Genomic DNA, 24,098 nt, shown 5'->3' with positions numbered 1-24,098 from the left:
TGGTCCAGAAAGGTATGGTTTAAAGTTCAATGGCACAACTACTAGTCCAAAGTGCATATGCTCTAATGCTTAAAGAATTAATGTGATATCTTTTGTGAGGAGAAACCATTCTAGAGCGATGCTAGCAGCTCGACATTCACATTATATGTCCAAATGTTAACGATGAGGAAAGGCAACGCAGGGATTCCTCCTAGTATGCAGGGGTGATGTGTTTTGAAGACAATGGAATTCCACTCGAGCTCTATAAAGATAGAAAATGGCAGTGAAACTCAACGGTATTACTTGGTCATCAAAGAGCACGATGCATACCAATAAAAACATCTATAGTTGACCTCGTGAACTGTGAAATGGGGATTATTCAGAGTATTTTATGTATATCTTCAAAGGCACATATCGTGGTATATAAAAATCATGTTGAAGAAATTTCACCCCTCACATGCGTATGGAATCGCCCGATAAATATCACATGCACAAGGAAATCGCTCATTGGAAGTTAATTGAAGAATCGACCTATCTATCAAGTTGAGCATATGTTTGTTTGCTTGAATAACAAAACATAGCTTGCACATGTGAACTGTTCAAAAGAATGCCCGAACAAGTAAAGCATGAGCTTGCAAGTGCGAAAGTTTGTGCCCAAGCCCGAGCTTCGTAGCCGCCCGATATAAAGGAGGTCATGCAACTAGTGAAGGTATCTTTAATTGTTGTCGAAGTCTTTCTTCATGCCGGAATCCGCAAAAATCATGGTGACTGTCTGACAAAAATGTCAATACAGTCACCACAACACCGGAGGTCACACGGCATCATCCCTTCCATAATCATAATGAACCGTGCACTTCACAATGGTTTCAGTATACCAAGGAAGATGTCGAGATCACATAAAGAATGGCCCCGTGTTCATTAGCCAGGGATAAGTACATGCTCGGGGTGTTCGATACAAATGCAATAAGATGGGAACCCGATAAGGCACCTTAGCTATCAATTTGATGAAGATTCAATGTCTAATTCCGTTTAGAACTGATATTCTCCCTAAATATCAATGAATGCCTTCCCTGAAGATGACAAAAACATCTTGTGACCATTACGATGAAGGCTTCCACAAGAAAGTTATTCCCCATATCTCTCTCCGAATGACACTTGGTATACATCTGTCGATACATGGCATGTTTAAATTCACTTTTTCTTTTCATATGACTTTGAAATATCTGTGGGGATAAAAGAGACCCAAAAAGAGAAAAGGGAAAAGATTATTATCAAATGAAGAAGAGCTATTCAGCTGCCCTTCATGTTTTAAATCCCAGAAGCATAACCACGTGAAAGGATGGGAAAGTTAAAAGACAGAAAATGAAAGAGCTTGCCAAAGATTCAATTTTAATAACTGAAGAGGAAGATTTACAGCAGAAAAAAAGAAAATAAATGGGAGAGAGAAAGAGATTCAAGGGGTTCTTTTCTGCGAGAGACAGAGAGCTGGAGTAGGAGGAAGGAACTTGGTTTGGTTTTTCTACATTTTCATTATGCATGTTAAGAGTTCGAGGTTTTGTAATAGATTTAGCATAAGCTGTGAGCCAATAAAATCTGAGCATTCTTATTTGTGATGTTTGAGGCAGCAGGGGTTTATTTCTGAATCGAAGCATTTAGTTATTTCTCCTATGATTATAATCAATCAAAGTATTGTTGCATTCAGTTTTGGGCATCATCTTGCATCTCATGTTGAATAATGAATGGGTTGTAGATCGGAGTATTTGCAGATGTTCCTATTACAAGAATTGGAATTATTTAGCTTTCTCTTTCATTTCATTTTGCATTGCATTTGCATAAGTAGCATTTACATTGCATTGCCAATGTCGAGGAGTCGTAGGAAATGTGAATTCCTGGGGTTAGCTAGGTTTAGAATTGAATTCACTACCTGAGTTAGTTCTGTCTAGGGCTGGCTTGGTTTTCCTCATCCGTTCTCAGGTTAAGAACGTACCCAGTTAGTTTAGGAATAAAACAAGATTCATTGAATATCATTCCTAAGGGAGTTGTACCTTTCAATTCAAAGGAATCTATCAACCTAATGATAGATTATCCAATTGTTGGTATCAAATTGTTTCTCACGGATTTGGACATTTAAGAGTTAAATTGAAAAGAACAATCTATTTACCAACAAACTATTTGGGAAGTCCTTGAATCCCACAATTATACACTATGATAATCAAAGTTGCATTAAACTGTTCGTAAATCCAATTTTCGATAGCAAATCCAAGCATATAGAGGTTCCCTATCACTACATCAGAGATATGGTAGACATAGATGTCATCAAGCTGGTATATATCAGTAATAAAGAGCAGAATGCTGACATACTTACCAAACCTCTTGCAAAATTGAAAGTGGACTACTTTGGAGGTAAACTTTGTATGACTATAATGTAATTGTAATTCATGAGATTAAATCTCAATCATTTTTTAATTTAATATATATTCATTTGTAGTTAAATGTTAAAAGAGTTACAAAGTTGCATGTGTTTTATATCATGAAAGGTGACAACTTTTCGTTTGATGTATTTATGAGGTCACTATTGCAAGGTAACGATCTTAGCAATAGATTGACTAGTTATCATGATAGACTAAATTAAGTTTTGTTGTGCAGGAATGTGTCGGAGATAATAATAACAATACATATCGTGATTGACTGCATTAAGTTGTCCCAGAATGTGTAGGATATCATGACACTGAAATTGTGTTAAGAGTTCTTGATCTATTATCATGACATACCATGTTAAATTGTTGTACCAAAATGTGTCGGAGGTCATGATAATTTAAGTATGTTGATGTCCCGGAATAGGCTGGAGATCGTGATTCCTATGATATAGGAGACTATTGTGTTGTCCCTAAGATCAAGATTGTTATTTGATAGACTACACTCATATTTGTCCCAGAATGTGTTAGAAATCAGATAACTTGTATCCTTTTAGGATATAATTTTAGTGTGATGTTCTTGTCTCACAAGAATATGAGTGGTGAAAATCATGCAAATGAAGATCGGCATTTGAGATGTTTGGGATGTAGCAATCCTCCCTCGTTAAGAGGGAGTGTTAATGTAATAGCATCAATCGGATTGATTTATGATGCAACTTATAATGATTATGTCTGTATATAAATTATGCATACATATATAGACACACACAAATAATATACACACAAACACACACACACACACACACACACACACTATTGTGAACAATCATTATAAAACCAAATTTATTTAAATCAATTATCATCTCATTTGCTGCAATTTGTTAAGGCCTGAGTTATTAAGGCCGATACTTCTTTACATCGACCCAATTATGATCAGGATTACTGTGTTCAAAGATAAATGAAATAAACCACGTGAGGTCATGACCCCACGGAAGGTCATGCACATACATGGTGTGGCTCTTCAAACAATATTTATATTGTGCATTTATTATAAGCATCGAAAAAGACTTATGTGATTACCTCTACAAATACACATCATTCCTATACATATGCTTTGTAACGTCGACCTTCAGTCTCAACTTGGAAATTCTTCTTTATCAATAGATTTGTGATTTATATCTGATCTAAAATTAGAGGTCAGAGACTATATATATATATATATATATGAATAATTGTTTTTATCAGTCTGCAAATAAATATCATGAGATATTCTTATTCCTTCATAGAAACATGTGTCATGCGAAGAGACATGCATATAGAAACATGAAAAGTTTTATATTTAGAAATCAAAGAGACCTTCAGTTGTTTAATGAAGAGGTCATGAGGTCATGACCCCACGGAAGGTCACGCACATACATGGTGTGGCTCTTCAAACAATATTTATATCGTGCGTTTATTATAAGCATCGAAAAAGACTTATGTGATTACCTCTGCAAATACACATCATTCCTATACATATGCTTTGTAACGTCGACCTTGTCTCAACTTGGAAATTCTTCTTTATCAATTGATTTGTGATTTATATCTGATCTAAAATTAGAGGTCAGAGACTATATATATATGAATTATTGTTTTTATCAGTCTACAAATAAATATCATGAGATATTCTTATTCCTTCATAGAAACATGTGTCATGCAAAAATGCATGCATATAGAAACATGAAAAGTTTTATATTTAGAAATCAAAGAGACCTTCAGTTGTTTAATGAAGAGTCTCTCTATTCTTTAGATATATTGTATCAAACGAAAAGCATTGTTACATTTGATGATCAATAAAAGTCTTAGTTACCAGATTCGTGTGTCGGAGTCCGGATCAAAATTTGAGTTCGATCCGCATACGGATGCGTGCCTGGATCTATGAGGATCCAGCGCGGATCCACGTGAATTTGTGGAGTTATTAATTGAATTTAATGGGGTGAGAGAACTCACAGTTGATTTAAAACTATTTCACCACAACTATGGGCTCCAATACCCCATGCTCTAAAGTCTTTGAATGATAGGTTTTAGATAGAAAACACCACAGTATCTTTGCCCTGCGTGAATGCCAGAATTCCACTAGTATTATATGCTTTCAATTGACAAATAAAGTTACCTATCAAAAAAAATTGACAAATAAAGTTATTCAATGTGAGATTAGCAAGTAGGGCTCAATGCTTGTTTTTATGCAAGTGTGTCAGGCTTTACAAACTCAATTGTCCAGCAATTGCTAGTAAAAAACCAACTATCCTAAGCTTGATAGGTTTTATTTGAATAAGCATACATTTCAGCTGTGTCATGAGGCATGAGAAGGGCAGCAAAAGTGTGAATGTTATCTCATTTCAGCATGTCAGATCATCATCCTACTAAGATATCAGTCATGCTTAGCGAGGCTCCCAATGAATTTTGAAAACTAAAGGCTAGCCTTTATAAAAAAGAGGAAATACCAGCAGATTTTTCCTCCTATCTGTACAATTTCATTCTGGGAAAATCTTGGGAATAGCTGGAAGATATTTCTTAGCATCACTATAAAAAAAGGTGGCTCTTAGTAGGACAATAGTGAGTCTTATATTTCATGAAAAGATAGTTAATTGTGAAGAGGATCTTCAAAGGAATCCCCTCTAACTATGAACTTCAGAACACATTGGTTGCAATAATTGGTCTATTACGAAGTAATTGGTAAAATACTTGGTTGTTATTAACAATGAGCAATAGATCAATATATACAAAAGAATAAATGATGTTTCCTTAGGAAAAGATCGTAAAGAATAGAAACAATCTATTCTAGCTAACAGTAAACTAATAGCCAACTAACTATTAGAAACATTCTCATATTTACAATAGCTTACACATAACTAATCATTAAATAATAATAGACAATAATAGAAGCCATCTATTATCGTAATACCCTCCCTCACTAGTTAATCTATCCACAGCACCAAGTTGTCCTCTGAATTTGACAAACTTATCTAGATTAAGAGGCTTGGTGAGAATGTCTGCAATATGATTGGTTGTAGGAACATACTGCAAGTCTATTTTCTCATCTTCAACGGGCTGTCGCATATAGTGACAATGAACATCCACATGCTTGGTTCATTCACAAATGATGGATTCTATGCTAACTTGCTAATGTCTTTGTTATCAACAAACAATGTGGTCAATTTTACTAGTGACATCTGCATATCCCCAAGCATCCGACAAAGCCAAACAGCTTCACAACCTACCTTAACCATCCCTCTGTAGAGGAGAGAGAAACTACCTGCTCCTTACTGGTCCATCAAATCCCAAACTGAACACATATCCAAAAGTTGACTTTCTATCATCAACAGAACCTGCCCAATCTGAATCTGTAAACCCACTCAATTTAGGATTAGAACTCTGACAGTAAAGAAGTCCATAATTTGTAGTGCCCTTCACATAACAAAGCACACAGTTTTCTGCCATCCAATGATCAGCCTTAGGAGTTGTCAGAAAGCATGAGATGTAGCTAACTGTGAAACTGATATTAGGTCTAGTAGTAGAGCGATAGATGGGGTTGCCCACTAGGTGCTTGTATATAATATCATCAATTGGAGGAGAATCGGACTCCATTGATAACTTCAAACCTTTCTCCATGGATGTAGATGGAGGCTTCCAATCCTGAATACAAAATTTTCTAACAAAGCCCTGCCATATTTGGACTGAGAAATGAATATTTCAGAAGATTGTTGTCAAACCTCAACATCAAGGCACTAATGCATAAGCCCAAGATCAATCATTACAAAAGACTAGCAAAACCTCTATTTGGTTGCCTACATCAAAGATGTTGAACTGCTAATGATGATCAAATCCTCCACATAAATGAACACAAGGATGATGTCACTGTCAATAGTCTAGATGTACAAATTTGAGTCTGAAGAACTCCTCTAGAAGCCTTGATTACTGAGGTACTTATCAATTTTCATTTACCATGCCCTATGGGCCTGCTCCAAACCATAGAGCTTTCATTAATCTAAGAACCTGATGTTCTTTACTAGCACCATTGAAACCAAGAGGTTGTGTCATGTAGACCTCTTCTTGTAGGTTGCCATTCAAGAAAGCACTCTTGATGTCCATCTAATGGACCTTCCAGCCAAACTGTGATGTCATGGCTAGGACTAATCTAATAGTGCTCATCTTTGGTGTAAGAGCAAAAGTCTCCTCATAATCAATGCCCTGACGTTGAGAAATGCCCTTTGCAACTAAACGAGCTTTGTACCTATCCAAAGTACCATCAAACTTGTATTTTATTTTGTAAACCCATTTGCAACCAATGGGTTTCTTCTCTAGTGGAAAATCAAAAACGACTCGAGTGTGATTCTTCAACAGGCTTTGGTGTTCAAATTTCATGGCATGTTTCCACTATGAAATTCCTTTAGCCTCAAAGTATGTTTGAGTTACAGACACACTGTGAATGTTGGCCATGAGAGCAAAATTAACTAACTCTATAGGTTTGCTCTTTTCCCGAGCAGTTCTCCCATCCATGAGCACATCATCTCAAAGATCAACAAGTGCCTTAGCCCACCACTTAGGTCAAAGAGGAGGACCAACATTAGCATCAAGAGATGCTCTATGATCAAGTTCCTCATCAAAAGAATCTAGATCAAACTCAAGTAAAGCATCTACAAATCTGGGTGATCTTGCAGAAGAAGTCAAAGGTGTTTGTACATGAGTCACTGGTAGAACTAGAGTTACAAGAGCTACTGGAGCCCTCCCATTAAATGGACCTAATGGAAGTTGAAGTCCCAAATCATGAGCCTTCATTGGCTAATTTGTTGGATCGGGAACCAGAGAAACAGGCATGAATGGTCCTCGTTGCTCATTAAAGACTACATCATGACTGTTCAGGAAATGAGATGTCTCAGCATCGATCAAGCGGTCAGCTTTGTGAAGACTACTATATCTAGCAACCATGATTTTCCAACTCGTGGCATCCAACTTGGTGTGTGAGGCATTGGGGATCCAAATGTAGGCAAGAGAGCCAAAAACCTTCAGGTGACTAATTTTGGGCTTACGACTTGACTAGGCATTTCAAGAGTCTTACCTTTGATCGCCACAATGGTTGACCGGTTCAAAAGGTAAATCGCAATGTTAACTGCTTCTTCCCAAAACTTCTTCGAAACATGTTTGCGTTTGAGCATGGATCTAGCCACCTCGGTGATTATTTGTTTCAAACATTCAACTACACTATTTTGTTGTGGTATGTGGGGTGTGGTTAACTGGCACTTGATGCCATGAAAATCACAGAAGCTAGAGAATTCAGTAGAACAAAATTCTCCCCCCCCCCCCCCCCCCCCCCCCATTATCGATCCTAAGAGCAATAATAGATTTCCCAAACTCTTTTTAAACTAGAGGTTTAAACTTCTAAAATACAGTAAACATATTTTATTTCTTTTTAAGAAAATATACCCACATCTTTCTATTGAAATCAACAAACAACAGAAATACTTGGACCCAAGTACAGAAGGAGTAGCCATAGGGCCATAGATATTGGCATGAACAAGTTGAAGTACTTGAGAAGCACACCATGAATCGCCGACTAGAAAAGGTGTGCAATGTTGCTTCCTAGCCTGACATGCATCACAAACTCCAAGCTAAGTGTAAATCTCTGGCAATCCAAGGACAAACTCTTCATTAGCAAGCTAAGAGAGATAATGCACATTTAAGTGCCCATACCGTTGATGCCAAAGTGAGCTAATAGAAGACCATCGAGAAGCCACAGCTAGATTTTAAGAATCATCAAAATCAACAAGTTTGAAAAGAGTATGATCGTCAAGGCCAACTACAACAATAGACTGAGTATCCCTATTAGTGATGCTGCACTGATGTACAGAGAAGGTGATATCCAACCGTGGAGAGTGTCACGGTATCTGACTAAGAGTAGATTGAATTCCATCCCTCGAACATAGTACACATCGAAGAAAATGATATTACTCCCAATAGACTAAATTTGGATGTTGCCTTTGCCAACAACAATGTACTCTTCACCGCCACCAAAAATAATTGAATGTGAAAAAGGCTCGTAGTCAATGAACCCATCTCTGCAGTGGATGAAATAACGGGAGGCACCTGAATCAATGTACCAAGCAAACGACTTCACATATTTGCAGCTCTTTTAGCCATGGAAGACATAAAAGGTAAATTTTGTCTGCTAAATGTGCTCTGAATTGTTCACTTTGGGCTGCAAACCGCTTGGGCAGCTAAACCTTTCCAACATTCAACTTTCATGTTACTATACTTGTGGTAGTAGTTGCATTGAAAATTTGCTTTCTTGGAGCCTTCTGATGTTGGAGCAAAGGACTTCCGTTGAAAAGATAGTTCTAAAGGAGATTTGCCCTTATTCTTCAAGAAGGATTTAGCATCAAAGGCTCTCTGTGTAGGTAGAGCTAGAACTGCTATCAAACTGTTGTTTCCGCTAATCTTGTGTAAGAAGAGACCAAAGATCTGTGAACTTCACATCAACACTAATAGAAGTGATGTCGAGAGTCTCGATAAAATTCTCATAGGACGTGGGTAAACTTTTGAGTGTTATTACCACAATGTCCTCTTCCTCCATCTTGTATCCAATGGCAAGCTACTTAATCACAGATATCCTAAATCTTATTTAGGTGTTCTTGGAGCAATTTTCACTCATCCGTGACAATAGAAAACAAAGTGTTCTTGAAAAAAAAAAGTCCTATTTTGTCTGAAGTTTCTTGAAATGCTCCCATATCTCAACAATTGTCTTGCCATATGGAATCTGAGGGAGTTGATCATCAACTACGAATAATTTGAGATGCATCACCGCCTCTTGATTATTTTGATCCCATGTATCCTGATCAATACCAATTGCAATCGGACGTTCTGTAACACCCAGAACAATATGATCAGTATTCCAATATTAAAAGATTGGTAGCATTGTAATATTGCTATCAGGATTTAATTGTGTGATTTTTTAGTCAAACTCATTGACTCAAAAATCACACAGTTAAATCTCGATAGCAATATCACAATTTGACTTGTTGTGGAAATTATCTCCTACTTATCGAATTGGTAGCATCTGTTGATTCCATGTACCATAATTACGACCATTAAACTTCTAATTTCCCTCAAAAAAAAAAATTTGTTAGAGATGCCATGGCACATTTTCTAGTGAAAAACATGAAAATTTGTAAAGGCATGTACTTCAAGGCAAAAATTCAGAAGACCCAACAAAAATGAAGAGGTACCCAAAAGAGAGCTCAAAACATGCAAAGGGTATTTGCTATCAGATTCTAGATCTGGCAGCTCAAAAATTGAGGTACACAAAAAAAACTGAAAACCAAATTGAGCTCTTGAAAAACCCACCAAGAACTTGCAAGAAAAGTTTTAATCTAATACAAATATTTAGCGTTTCGAACAAAAATCTCCTGGGCTGAAAAAAGCTTCAAAAATGGCAGAAATTGCAAGAAAAAATACAATTGCTAGCGGCACATCTGCTACCGAGGGTTTGATAAACCCTATACAATGCCAAATGTTGCAAATAATGCCCACAAACAACTACAATTCCATCCAGAAACACTGTAACACAATCAAGCATGATTTCAAGAAATAAATGCAAAAAAAAAAACCATGAAATTGCATCAAACAGGAGTGGTGATTTGTAGAAGGAATGCCACGCTTTGTTTACATAGTCCATGCGACCAACTAGAGCCTTCATCCAAAAAACGCTGGACAAAAATTCGCAACCAAACATAGGGAATTGCTGCTAGGAAAAAATGATCAAAGGAGGAGAAATCGCCTAAAACCCTAGACAGGTGGTGCAAAAACGATGTTTTGCCCACGAATTTTGCAGGAAAATTAATCTCAACAAATTTAAGCAAATAACTTCCAAAGGGAAATTATATATTTTTAGAAAAAAATAAATTTATCTCTGATACCATAATACAAGTAATTGGTAAAATACTTGCTTCTTGTTAAGAGTGATCAATAGATCAATATATACAAAAGAACAAACAATGTTTCCTTAGGAAACAATCGTAAAGAATAGATAATACAAGTAACTGGTAAAATACTTGCTTCTTGTTAAGAGTGATCAATAGATCAATATATACAAAAGAACAAATGATGTTTCCTTAGGAAACGATCGTAAAGAATAGAGACATTTTATTCTAGCTAATAGTAAACTAACAGCTAACTAAATATTAGAAACATTCTAATATTTACAATAGATTAAACATAGATAACCATTAAATAATAATAGACAACAATAGAAGCTATCTATTATCATAATATAGTCTTTATATTTAATGAAAAGATAGTTAAGTGTGAAGAACATCTTCAAAGGAATTGCCTATATCATTGAACTTCAAACACAATGGTTGCAATCAAGCACATATAAAAGTCTCATCCAAGCTATAATGCCGTAGGAGCCAAACTGCATGCAAAGATCAATTGGATAAAGGTGAGGGGCAAAGGTTTAAATATTTCTTCAATATGGTGAGAACCAAGTTTAATAAAAGAAAGATAGGTCTGACGGAAATAAAGGGGCATATTAATGATGATCATAATGATTAAGAAATTGCTTTGTAAAATCTCTATATGGACCTTTTCTCTGCTAATTGTAATAATGCAAACATGAAAGCAGGAGGAGTTTACAAGAGTTAGCCCAAACAAAGTCAACAAGGATCGTGCCGTTGAGATTCATGAAAGTTTCTCTTCTACGGAAATTTATATAGCTACAAAAACTTTTGAAAGTGCTAAATTCTTTGATTCGACAAGATCCCCACTGAGTTTTATAAGGAATGTTAGCTGAATTGTGCCTGATCCACTAGAGCTCTTCAAAAAAGCATTGACTAGGGAACTGTTTGGGAGAGAAACAAATACTTAGTTCAGTTTTTAACTAAAAAGCAGTGATTAAGGAAGCCAGTTATTAAAAAAAGATAATGAACAAAGCTATTGCAATTAGAGAAGATGTACTTTACCAAGGATTTTTTCCCCACTCAGACATATCAGAGAGCGATATCATTGAGAATCTTGAGCAAGGCTTGAGTGCGCTGGAAATTCTACACAGAATACCTCTATGGCCCTTCTAGACCTTGAAAAAAACTTGACAGGATTGGATGGCCGTTCATTTTGATGATCCTCAACACAATTGGCTTTCCCAATGAATTATATATGAATTTTATAGGACAGTGGAAGTTCTGTTTAACAATGCTTCCACCCAAGTGAAAACTAATGTGGAATTAACTGATCCTTTTTTGCTACAAAAGGTCCATATGACAGGAGTCAAGTTCTGATGTGGGTCCTCCTGTCAAAGGTATAATTCTACCTATAATAATGGGAGTTGGGCATCGATTTGCTGATGATTTTAATTTCTTCCTTATACTTGGAAGAGAATATATTGAAATATTTGATGGAAAAGCTCTCAATACTTGTTGTTTACCTAAACATTCTAAGGTCTTTCAAAACAAATCTAATATCCTTAAGAGGGATACTTGCCTAAATGATACAAAACAATTGGATGTGACCAAGAGGCCCCATTAGAACAATTAGATATCTAGGCATCTCCTTTGTCGCTATGCCCTCCAAGTACATGTGGAATTGGGTGAACCATAAGATTGAAAGAAGAATACCAAGTTGACAGAGACAATTGTGCTCATAGAGCCGGAGTATTTCAAAAGGTGTTCACATCCTTCAGTATCAATCATATTTCAGATTGCCTTTTTGGCAACTCTCAAGTTCGGCTACTTCAAAAGATAGTTGGATGTTTTCTATCATCTAATTGAAAGGATAATTAAAAAGGCATGATGTAAAGTTGAATTATAGATACCTATCTAAAAAGTTGAGGTCACAGCTGAAAAATACAAATTACAATTTATTGCTTTTGCTGTCATATGGATTTTAAAAGCATGTGAAGGCTCCAGGCCATTAAAATTTCTTATTAGAAATTCAAATAATATATATATTGTGATACTCAAAAGAAGAAAAAAGTCCTGGAATGGCCTTGCCCTTCTTGTCTGACAAATTTTCAGTTAAAAATAGGGGCTCTTCTATCTTTTCAGTTGAGATGCACTTTCTAGAGCTCAGTGAACCTTTGTCAATTACAGATCTATTTGGTGGTCCCTTGCCTATAAAAATTAGCCCTTGTGCTCTTACTAAAACTTGCTCACGTAGAAAAAATAACAATTCTCTACCAAAGATGACTTCCAAATTAGTTGCAGGTTCCTACAACTTTGGAAAAACCCAACTTCATTCTCAAGCTATCTCTACATGAACTTATGTTTCTTGTTCAGCTGAAAATTCAATGCTAAAATCTTGAGTGAAATAAATAGATAAATATAGCCACCTTGGTACCGGCCAGGACAGGGAATTCACAATATGCTAAGCAGCAGCTAAACAATACCCATGACATCTTTAGCATGCTTATCCATCTGTGGAACTTCTTTCTATTGCAGAGAGGTAATCTATTGAACAGCATATTTGGTCTTAATGGCTTATACCAAATAAAGCTTGTTTTAGGTGGCGTTTGATTCTGAAGAGGATTGTTATTAGTACTGTCCTTACTGCTGATGGAGTCAGTCCTGTCTGCCGTGCTTGTAATCTTGTTGAAACCATTGACCACTGGTCCTTTGACTATAAGTTAGCCAAGAATAGTTCTCTTTATTTTCGGCAGATAAATTTAGATGAGATAGTATCTGAAATGTTTTGATAAAGGGTTAGATCGGTTGCAGCTTGATCTTTCTACTGAAATATATGGCACTTGTGTACCAATTACCTTTTCAACTACCTCATAGTAATCCCTTTTTATTTCTTAAAAAATTATGTTAAAAATTAATTATATGTTGCATGTGTGGTGACTTTGGTTTCCTTTCCTTTTACACAATTTAAATCAATTTTGAATGCTCAAAATAAACAAAAAATTAATTAATGAAATATTGTTTTCATAAGACCTAGCATATTTAATTCAATTATTTGACAATCATTTGTCTTACTTAGGACCACTTACTATTGCATTTACATGTGTGCCCCCGGTAAATCTACTGCATTTATCCTCTGATAAGGGGACAATTAATAAAATCCAACAGGTGGAATTTATACCCATTCAACAATAATGGCAACTTAAAATTCCATACTGAAGCTGATAACTGAGCACATATTAAGATAGACTTCACAAAATAATGCTTAGGTTTCAGTGAAATATTTTATTATCCATGAAAAATTGAGAACAATATTATGCAATTCAAAGAGGATTTTCACATCCAAAACTAATGCTAAAATTGAAAGCTGACCGTTGGAGAATCTACATTTGAGTTGTTGGTCTAGGAACTCAACCTGGCACAGCAATGGAAATTGTATGTCTTGTCAACAATCCTTAGTTTGTGTACCACTACTATCCAAGTGTTATAAATACTAATAGAATGTAATGCAATTTGCACCCAACCATAATGAATTTTTTAAATACATATAAAATTGGGTTGCCTCCAGCAATTTTTCATTGATTTTGGCATTGAATTAAAAGTAAGCTTGAAAGATTGTTAAAAATCAAAAGCATTTATATAATCCATATTAGGGAGAATGAGAACTATTTATGTGTTCAGTTGTGTTCACATTGTAATGAATTTTAAGAGCGTATTCATCAAATGAATAACATTTGTTGACAATGATGTTAGTTTTTAACCATGCCAAACTATCACAGCACCTTAACATTCTTTACCCAATCTAAGTAAAATAATAAAAGTCCTAGTTAACAATGTGCACAGATAACTGTATGGGGTGTAGATGCTTGTGCAGATGGAATGGTACCAGTACAGCAATTCCAAAATTCAGGTACACCCAGGTAATAGTACACTACTTCCAAATGAATAAGGATATGCATAACAAACAATCAATTCATGACTCACAAATAAAAGTGAATTGCAGTCATTATTAAAGTCCTGCAAATGCAGCAATGCTGAAGATGATGCAACAGCTGTAACCATATAAATTTCATCAGTGGGACTGTAATTGGATTATTGGACATAATAATTAATTATTTATAAGAAATTACATGTGCCTAAGTCTTTGTCAATCTAAAACAGAGTTTAGGGTGAAAGTTCTCACTTCAGTGGTTTCTCATGTTCCTTCTCCCAAATACTAACAACAATTAAAGGTGTGCATGTGTTGTGTGGGTCCCCTTGCCTTATGATTATTGCCAATGTACATGAGAAAATAATCGTCATAGATATAACCACTCATGAGGCTGTTCCATTCAAGAGATATCTTAAGAGTTGCAAATCCACTTAGAACTGACCGTAGAAGATCTTATAATTTAACAAAACTCTTTTTCTTAATAAACTTAGGCAGTGTCTATTCAGTGTGTTAAATTATGGTGATTTATAAAATATGGATCGCAAAGATTAAATCCACGACTCTGATTTGAATCCTGATAAAACATCATCCACTTATCCCAAATAAATTACAGCAGTGTATGAAGGGAGGCTTGCAAGCTATTATATGCCTTAAAAGGTTTGTTAATTAAGAAAACAAGGCAAAAAATCTCTAGGATAGTGTATTAGCACCTAACTTCATCACTAGAGGTGCTCGTAAGCTTTGCAGATCCCCTTGAGATTATTATCCATATAAATGAGAGATCGCAACAGAAATGCAATATCTGTTGCTAAAATTTAGGGCATCTAATTTTAAGACTTGACAATATGTAAAGACTAGCCAAACAAACCCTAATTTGCTTCAAAATTTACCAGTAACATTAACTCAGAAATATGTCAGAAAAAGACATTACAAACCTATACAGGCTGGAGATGACAGAAATGTTCCATTTCTAGCATTATTAGCTGGACATTATCATCAGCCTATTTCTCCATGCTCTTGTAGGATGACCAGAACATTTGAGGGATCTTCAAGTCATTTGGCCTAGGCAGTTTCAGGTGTGGGTTGATCCGAGGTGTCTAGATGCAGTTTTGGGAATACTTACCATTTATAGTAAGTCATTGGTCAGAACCTTAATTGATATTGGCATCTCGATGGTAAATGTCTAATATTGACAGAAGAATTATATTACCATTTATGTGATTTATTTTGCATTAATAAAGCTAATTTATAATGTTAAACATAGATATTTAACTTTATTAATCTTGGACTATAGTTAAGTGAAAAATATTCTCAGTCCCTTTATTTAATAACTCATTGGCCGTATAAAATGTTTGGGGACTTAAGATTAAAGGGAAAAACATCATAGAAAAATAGGAAACGTAGAAAATAGAAATCAGGATAAAAATAGGAGAAAAAGCAATTGCGAGAAAATAGCGAGAAAAGAAAAATCCTGAAAAAGTTAGGAAGAGACAAAAGGTAATTTTGCTTATCCCACATTGGCAAGGTGAATGAAGGGATTCTCTTGAGAACGTTAAAAGAGATTGAAGAGCTCTTTTTGAGTATGCTGGAAAATATATGAAATTGGTAGAATAATGGAGATTCCTTCTTCAAATGGATTTGGACAAAATCCCTCATTAATAACAATTCTTGGCTGTTGGAAGACACGGTCAGGAGAATCTTTGAGCATCTATTTTCTAGGTACACCAGTGCATAGCTTCTTCATGTGAATGTGAGTCATAGGTTACTTGGTTTTGAATGAGTAAAAGATTTGGAAACGATTGAGGTTATATTGCAGTCCATTGTTGGGTTGAACATGCTGTTGCTGTGTTTGGGTTTGTGCTGGCCATGTTACCTTCAACTGGCTCCAACTTCCTAGGCAGACATGTATTGCTGTAACTGGACATTGTTGTGGAGGACATCAATACTTTATTAAGCAAGAATGTCTGTTGCTGTTTAGACTGCTACAGACATCGCAACTGAAGTTGACATTTCCAGAGACCTATGCGTGGGTTTAGCACCCAACACTGCAGATAGGAGGGCATTTTGGTGTTTATTACAGTCACAGATAGCCACGCCACTTGGAAGCTCACTTAGGAAGGGCGTGATCAACATACGTGGCCACTAGTTAGTGCTGACGAAACCTGTACTGGTTTCCAATAATTTACAAGCCAAGTATGTAATGCTGTAGTAATTCTGGGAACTCATATTTGTGATTAAAGACTAAGTTCCGCAAGTAGATCCCTTCTAATTTGTAATGCTCACACAATGCTCTATGTAATCTGAACTGAGTACTGTTGATATAAAATTCTCTGTTTATGACATTTCATTGTTTCTTATCTTGAATGCAAGTCTGAAAAACATTATCAGAACTAAAAGAAAGCCAAATTCAAAACAAAAAAACAACTCAAAATCAAATTCAAAAAAAAACAAGGCAGACTCTCACAATGCCTTACAAAAACTATTGCCACAACTGGAACATATTATATATAATAATTGTGATAATAACAAATGTTGAGTGCAGTGAATCTCTTACACAGATGACCTCTCAGATGGATGGGTCTATAAGACATAACACTAATGGCAACTGAAATACAAAGTTTACATTCACAAAAATTGTTAAGTTAATGTGCCCATTTGCTGTCACCATTATAAGTCTGTTCTAGCAACCAAATGTGAGATCCATGGTGTTTTCATCCCTCGAACTCCTCAAGTCCATAGATGCTTGAACAACAAACGCTCACAACCTTTTTTGGGGTTGTGTTGGTTTGATTGAAGATCCATCTTTCATCCATCTCTGCAATATTAAAATGCCCAAAAATAGCATCAAAAATCATGCGGTGGTAACAAGCCTGGATTTGGAATGCAAGATTGGCTTCTTGTACTCGTTGATAATTGTTTCCCTTTCCAAAGTCAGCGATGGTGTACTCCCATGCAGAAACAGGCTTGAAAGTTGTGGCTAAGGGTCTCCAACAACCTGCAACTAGTCTTAGAGAGTAGGTGAGGAACCCCTTTGCATTTGAAACCCTACTACTAATTACTGCATTAATGGCAGTCATTGACTATCCTATAGCATGCACTATTGAACATCCAGGCAATTTGGCTTCAAGTGTACTATGATGAATGCTGGTGACAAGAGGAATCCCATAGGGAGGAATGTTATCACTATGTGCATTGATCATATTCCTTATGTGCAAGATGGTAAGTGGAGAGATTTTTTAAAATGGTAAGAACACTAAATTTCAATGGTGAAGTTGGTGACAGAAGATAATTGCATGTAGAACTCAAAAGATCTAATAAGGAGAGGAGTTTAAGAGAGGAATAGTCGAGAATCTTGATGGCAGAGAGAGATCACCACGTTCCAAAAGGGTAGCAAGGGAAGCAGACTTGAAAAGGAAAGTATGCATAACTCCAACCATTTACACTAGCTTATGAGCTTTTTTATGTCTTCACACTCAAAACCCTTGGGGGATCAGGTCAATGCCTAGGAGTTGAAGGATAAGGATCATGGAAAGCATGGAGTCGGAATATGGGCATTTCAATCCTTAGAAATTTGCTTTGAACATTTTATACAATTTTAGTATCAAATAATAAAAATCACATATTAACTAGCAGATCCTCACAAACATACAAAAAACACCACAATATTTGATGAAAAGCAAGAAAGCGAACCTAAAGTGGACTCAGAGATAAATAAATGACATCCTTAGGTCCAATCCCTTTATGCTACTCATCAAACCATCCTCAAGCCAATATTAAGTTCTAAACCAAACTTCTATCTTCACATATACAAAATAGAAAGCCCATAATTTGAAAGAAAGTCACATTTCATCAAAAAACGGCTTAGAAAAGCTTATAACTGAAGGGGAAACTCTTCTTGCAATAAAGCTAACTCAAACTAAATTTAAAAGGACAACAAGTACAACATTAATAATATATCCTTTAAAACTATTCCAAAAAGAAAATTTTGATTCCACAGCCAAATAAAACAAATTTTATCTACAAAAAATACAAACACATTTTAAGAATCATTGCTTAGCCTGCATATAAAAAATAAAAACCCTTTGTCTTACAGGTTCCTCAAAGGATGTGTTTCGTTTTCCCTCTATAAAACGGGGGAAATAAATCAAGATCCAAAAACATTACTATGTTGTTCTCCACAATTGCGTGGTTCTAAACCTGCTCAAAATATTAGCATAAACTGTCCTCAATTTTATTCTGCATAATTAGCAAGCCCACTATATCTGAAGAACTAGTAAAGGATCCACTGGCATGATCATCATATCCATAGATCCCTCTTGCTAGTAGGAGACTTTCGCAGTTCATATTGTGATAGTAAATTCCAATAAACTCATCACAGGTTAGATGTACAAGCCGGCTTAGGATTATTAAAATAAATAAGTATTGAAGCATATCTAATTAATTAACACTCTTCTCGCACTAAGCTGAAATCAAAAAACCTCTCTCTGTATGCATGCACATCTGCGTGTATGTGTTCGTGCACATGCATGTGCATGAAATCATGGGTATTAGTGTATCCATGCAGGTGTCAAAAGAATAAATACAGACTACATGACAGAAAAGACACACCTTGCCTACCTGTAACATCCTCAGTCTCAGTAAAAGTGTCACTGTCAGGGGAATCTTTGTCCAAATTCTTTGGCATCCTCTCTGAAATTGTATTTTTCTTATGAGCTTCTAAATAGTTCTGCTTCCTATCATCTTCCAACAAGTGCTCGACCTCATCTTCAGTTGCTGGAACAAACGTTCCATCTCCTTCAACCTGAGTATATTCAGAAATTAAAATAAAATACTGCTACTCCAAGCTTTGCTTTGCTATATTAATAAACACACTTACATATCAATACACAGAAAAAGCATTGATTCTATTAGCATTGACGGTATATGCTAATCAAGAAATGAAACCTAGAAAATTTTCTTCAACCTTAATAGCACTAGTAGTAAATGTCAATAATACAGTCAAAATACAACAACAAAATTTAGCTGCAAACTAATGTCATGAACATGGCATCACCACGTAACAAAGTAGAGCATAAATGGTTTGCCTTCAACCTTACAAAAGCCAGTACCAAAGAAAATTGAAGTACATGAGAAATGTTGAAAAGATGGTAGTGCCAATTAAAAAATGGCCCAAAACCTTAAGGTCCACCGACTGACCATCTGACACAAATCCTCACAGTATGCAACATGTTTAAAGGCACTATCTTCAACAAATTAATAGACAAGAGCATTCTTTAACTAACATGTTAAAAGGTACCATCTTCAACAATGCAATGGAGAAGGACATTCTTTAAAATGCTATAAGCAAACAACCAATAGTCCTTGCAGTATGATGTGATCCTGAACTCCAAAAGAATAACACCAATCAAATCCACTTCTTAAATGTAAGACTAGACAACTATGAAAATTTGTTATTTACATTATTTATAAAAGCAAGAAGAATCAGTATAACAAACATACAAAATTACAGGCTAGGAAAATCCACAAAAGCTTCAAAAACATCCAAACGTCTCTGTACTAGATGCATCATTTACTAGAAAACCATCAGGGTGCCCTCTGATTAACAAAGAATTTTCAACCTTATGGAATCATTAGGAAACTCTTTTCCACCACATCAATAGCAGAGATGTAATGATTAAACAAATCATGAAACCCAGGTCACGGAGACTATGTGGTCTCAAAGAATGATAACTATAATCATTGTCAGAGCTTATAAAACCTTGTGACATATGCACAAATATTCTATCTTAATATTTCCTAATGTCTTAAAGCCATATATAGTAGAATGAAAGCTGGAAGATAACAATTACCCGAACAAGTTTATATACACGTGGGTTTGACCTCTCCTTTGTGTTTGATGCACCTTCTTTACCAAGTGCATAATGTGTGAGCTCAGATTCCAAGGCATCTTGCTTAGCATCCAGCTTTGCCATGAGAAAATCAGAGTAATGTTCGAATCAGATGACAACACTGCATAAAAAACATGAACAAAGTCATATTTGCTACAGTTGGGAAAATTTACTGTTTCCTAACACAGTCTATATTCAAGGTACAGCAAGGAATGCCCAGATCTTCAGCTATTTTCATTTGCCCATCTAAAAACTTAATGGACAGGAGCAAATCATCTCTCTTGTTTTTTTGTGGATTTCAAGCTCTTTTTTATGATTCAAAAGTTGAAAACCAATAGTATGTCTGCAACTGTGATTTAAAATGCAATAAACCCTAAAAGAAGGCTAAAAATTATAAGCTGCATCAGTTTGCCTGTTTAAAATCAGCCTCTATTACTATGGGTGATCCATCAATTCACCTGTTTAAATTCAACCACTCTTTCTATGCGTTTTTAATTCCTAATTTAGATCTGAACTTGGTTTAAGCTTTTATTTTTGCTTGTTCAAGTGCTTTTAGCATTGATGCTTACCCATTGTAACTTTTATTTTAGGTCATATCAATTGACTTTGGTCCATAGTTTTAGGTCAAATTGATTGACTGTGATCAGCATATTTTGTTTCTTTCGTTTTTCTTTCTTTCAATGTATCATGTCCATTAGACAGTTTAATCTTTTAGGTTATGACAGTTTAATCTTTTAGGTTACTGCAAATATTAGGTACAATATGCAATTTTTTTAAAACAATTGGCGTGCACTTATCCTGCAATACCCTACATGTTTGTTTCACATATATTACGACTGGTAATGGAATAAAGGTTGGGGTAAATAAAATACAGACAACTAAAATAAAAATCACCCGGGAAACGTACAAAGCATCCTATACGCAGATGAAGCAAAAAGCCAAAAAGCTCCAATGCCTGCAACAACAGTATTGACGATTATGAGTTGTAACATGTATTTCTTAGTCATTTTGATCGACTTTGGTTAATATATGTCAGCTAGGATATGTTTATCTCATTCCTCCTTTCTTTCAATGTAGCATGTCCATTAGACAGTTTTATCTTATACGCTATGCAAATATTAGGTATAGTATGCAATTGATAAAAGATTTGAAGTACACCTATCCTGTAATGCGCTACATGTTTGTTTCCGGCATATTTCCACTGGTAAATGGAACAAGGATTACAGTAAATAAGATATGGATAACTATATTTAAAAACCATACAGGAAATGTACAACGCATCCTATACACATGAAGCAAGAAACAAGAAAATTTAAATGCCTGCAAAAACTGGACATTAAAAGAGACGTTTAACACTAATTTTGAAATTGGATGCTCTAGTAACGTGAATTGATAACTAATTTTTGTCTTCTGTTATGAGTGCTTGGGATGAGATGTCGCCCTCCGGACTCAAGACTGTAACTTAAAACTGTGACTACGGAGTTAACTCCCGGAACATACCGCTAAGGCGAGATTAGATATCAAAATAGATTAGACATAGTTTTATTTGCTCTATCTCCAACATAAGACAGATTCCTGAGTACAGCCTGGGAACATCTCTCGTTTCTTCACTTCTCAAAGTCAAAATATTTTGAATTAGTTTCCTTTCTTACAATTCTTGTACTGATACTAATAAAGGAGTCTAAAAAGGCAAATTATATTCAGTATCTGTTTACAAGGTGTCGAAATACCTTTTCTATTACCTTCCAGAAATACAGTTGGAGAAAAAATTTAATCAAAGTCAGACTTACTCATAACGGACTCTTCGAGAGGATAAAGAATAAATGTTGTCCTCGTTGTGGTATTCTGGATAGTACTTTAAAAAAGGCATAACTAAAAGGAATACACTTATTCTTAAACTTCGCTAAATTCCAGATTTTAGGACGTGCAGCCTACTTGCTTTCTCAAAAAACATTAGAAAATAACAACAAAAATCCGCATACAAATTTACCCAAAAAAGCTATGATCACCAGGAGTATAAAACTTCAATTCCGTACATACACTGCATCAAAATCAAAAATGCAATCACTAGAAAAGCCTAAAATCACTTCAACTCAGTACTTACCATAAAAATTCTAAGATCACAGCAGAAATGGAAGCGAAATTCTCTACCACATTGCTAGAATGACATGGGATCCTCTACTCTGAAAATCCCCTCCAAAATCTTCAACAAACACACTCGAATACTCCTTCAAACACTGACTATCCGTTAGAATTCTCAAAGCCTTCTACAAATATTCGACTTCCCGCAGAGACTCAATTTCCTTTCAAAATTAGTTAAAATGGGAATCAAAATGCTCCGCTGATCGCTCGGATTCTAAATATTACAATAATATCAACGATTAATGTACATATTTTGATTTTAACGAACCGATCCAGAAGCGATCTTGGAAAAAGTTTCAGAGAAAAATATAGAATAATTTAGCCATAACCACCTGCTCTTCTTTCCCCTTCTTCTTCCCCTTCCCCTTTTTCCTTGACCACGATCGATCCCTTCGGACCTCAATCTCTATAGGCCAGATTGTATACGCGCCGCAATGTCCACCAAACCGCGAAAAAGAGGGAAAATGTAATGTTGATATTAACCGCTGGCAATTCCGTTAAATTTAACGGCGGCCAAAGGAGACACCGTTCCTTTGCAAAGGTCGGGACACATGTCGAGTAGGAAGGACCTTGGCCACTAAAGTTGAGTATCAGGATCGTGGAAACTTGACCTTGTATTGAAATTTTATTCGCTATATTTATTGCACACGCGTCGGTTTGTGTATGAAAATTGGTTCTTGTGTTGGGTCCCCTGTATAGGCAGGCAGGAATAACGAATGCTGCTTCTCACTGCCCGAGTCCAAAAGGCTTAGTCTTGGTGTGTGGGTCAAGCAACCTAATGGTTTTTTCTATCATTAGTTCCCAAGGAAACTATAGCATTCAATCCAGGTCAACTTTTTAAAATTTTTTAAAAGAATTTATTATATAAAGTTTGTATATTTATTACATGAAAAATAATTCAATACAATATATTTATTGACATTTTGATTTAGTAGGAAGTGCAACTTTTTCATATGTTTGTCAGTTTTATAGACTTTTTATTCAAATTTTTAACATCATATTTTTTGTAAGTATGTAATTTTAATTTATGTTAATTTTATATAATTTAAACTAAATTATTTATATAATATGTTCATAAAATAAAGCTAATGTTCATAAAATAAATATATCTTCAATTTTAGTACCTACTATAACAAAATTTATAACATTTGTTTTAACAAAATTTATAACATTTATTTTAATTGTTAAACAACACTTTATATGAATATTACTTCTCTCGATTAAACTCAACAAAACTCAAAGATACTAAACTACTATAGACAGAAACTAGATGCATTGTGTCTTTGTGAGTTTCCACCTTTGGTAGGATGCAATTTTTTAATTAGATTAATCAATCAAGTCAAAGAAGTTAAAAGTTTTATATGGAACTTACAATGTGTATATCTATTTTCCATTTTTTCTTATTTTATAAATGACATTTTGTGTTTATTTAATTGGACCATACTCTTTTTGGTAGGGGAAAAAGATAATTTTCCATAACAAAAATACATATATTTTTCCAATAACAATGATGTCATGCATGCATTAATGATAGCTTTATCTTTTTCACAATTGTGACAAATTAATTGAAGTTTGTAGAAAATAATTATTTTATCTTCCACCTCACTACCTAAGACATAAGTGTATGTCTAGTCAACAATAATAACTAAATCATTTTTCTTACAAAGATTGTAAACATATCAATCTAATATTTTTAACATCTTGTGAATTTAAGTTTATTTAAAATCTTACTTAAAAAATAATTATAATATCATTTTAGAATACATATTTTATTTTATTTTCATAATAATTTAAAATTATTTTATTCTAATTT

General features: G+C 35.0%; 1 protein-coding gene across 8 annotated transcripts in view; it reads right to left on the bottom strand.

Annotated features, from left to right (window-relative positions):
* LOC149573251 (uncharacterized) overlaps window positions 1-22,735 on the bottom strand; it is an 85,052-nt gene extending 62,317 nt beyond the window's left edge. For 2 of the 8 annotated variants that reach the window (XR_016360076.1, XM_089814455.1), the window contains exons 1-2: window positions 22,248-22,629; window positions 18,873-19,056 (exon numbers count right to left, since the gene is read on the bottom strand). Coding sequence is in view for 6 of the 8 variants with exons in the window: in XM_089814455.1 (XP_089670581.1) it covers window positions 18,873-19,056; window positions 22,248-22,250 (187 nt within the window). In the remaining 2 variants the exon portion in view is untranslated. Of the gene's footprint in view, window positions 1-18,863; window positions 19,057-20,104; window positions 20,265-22,247 lie in introns of all 8 variants that reach the window. The other 6 variants (XR_016360075.1, XM_089814450.1, XM_089814452.1 and 3 more) reach the window with 6 other exon arrangements.
* Between the last annotated feature and the right edge of the window lie 1,363 nt (window positions 22,736-24,098).

Source organism: Cupressus sempervirens, chromosome 2 (genome assembly GCF_028749045.1).
Source record: "Cupressus sempervirens isolate cs-2001-9-10 chromosome 2, ASM2874904v1, whole genome shotgun sequence".
NCBI lineage: Eukaryota > Viridiplantae > Streptophyta > Pinopsida > Cupressales > Cupressaceae > Cupressus > Cupressus sempervirens.
This window is presented reverse-complemented; position numbering and strand designations above follow the sequence as displayed.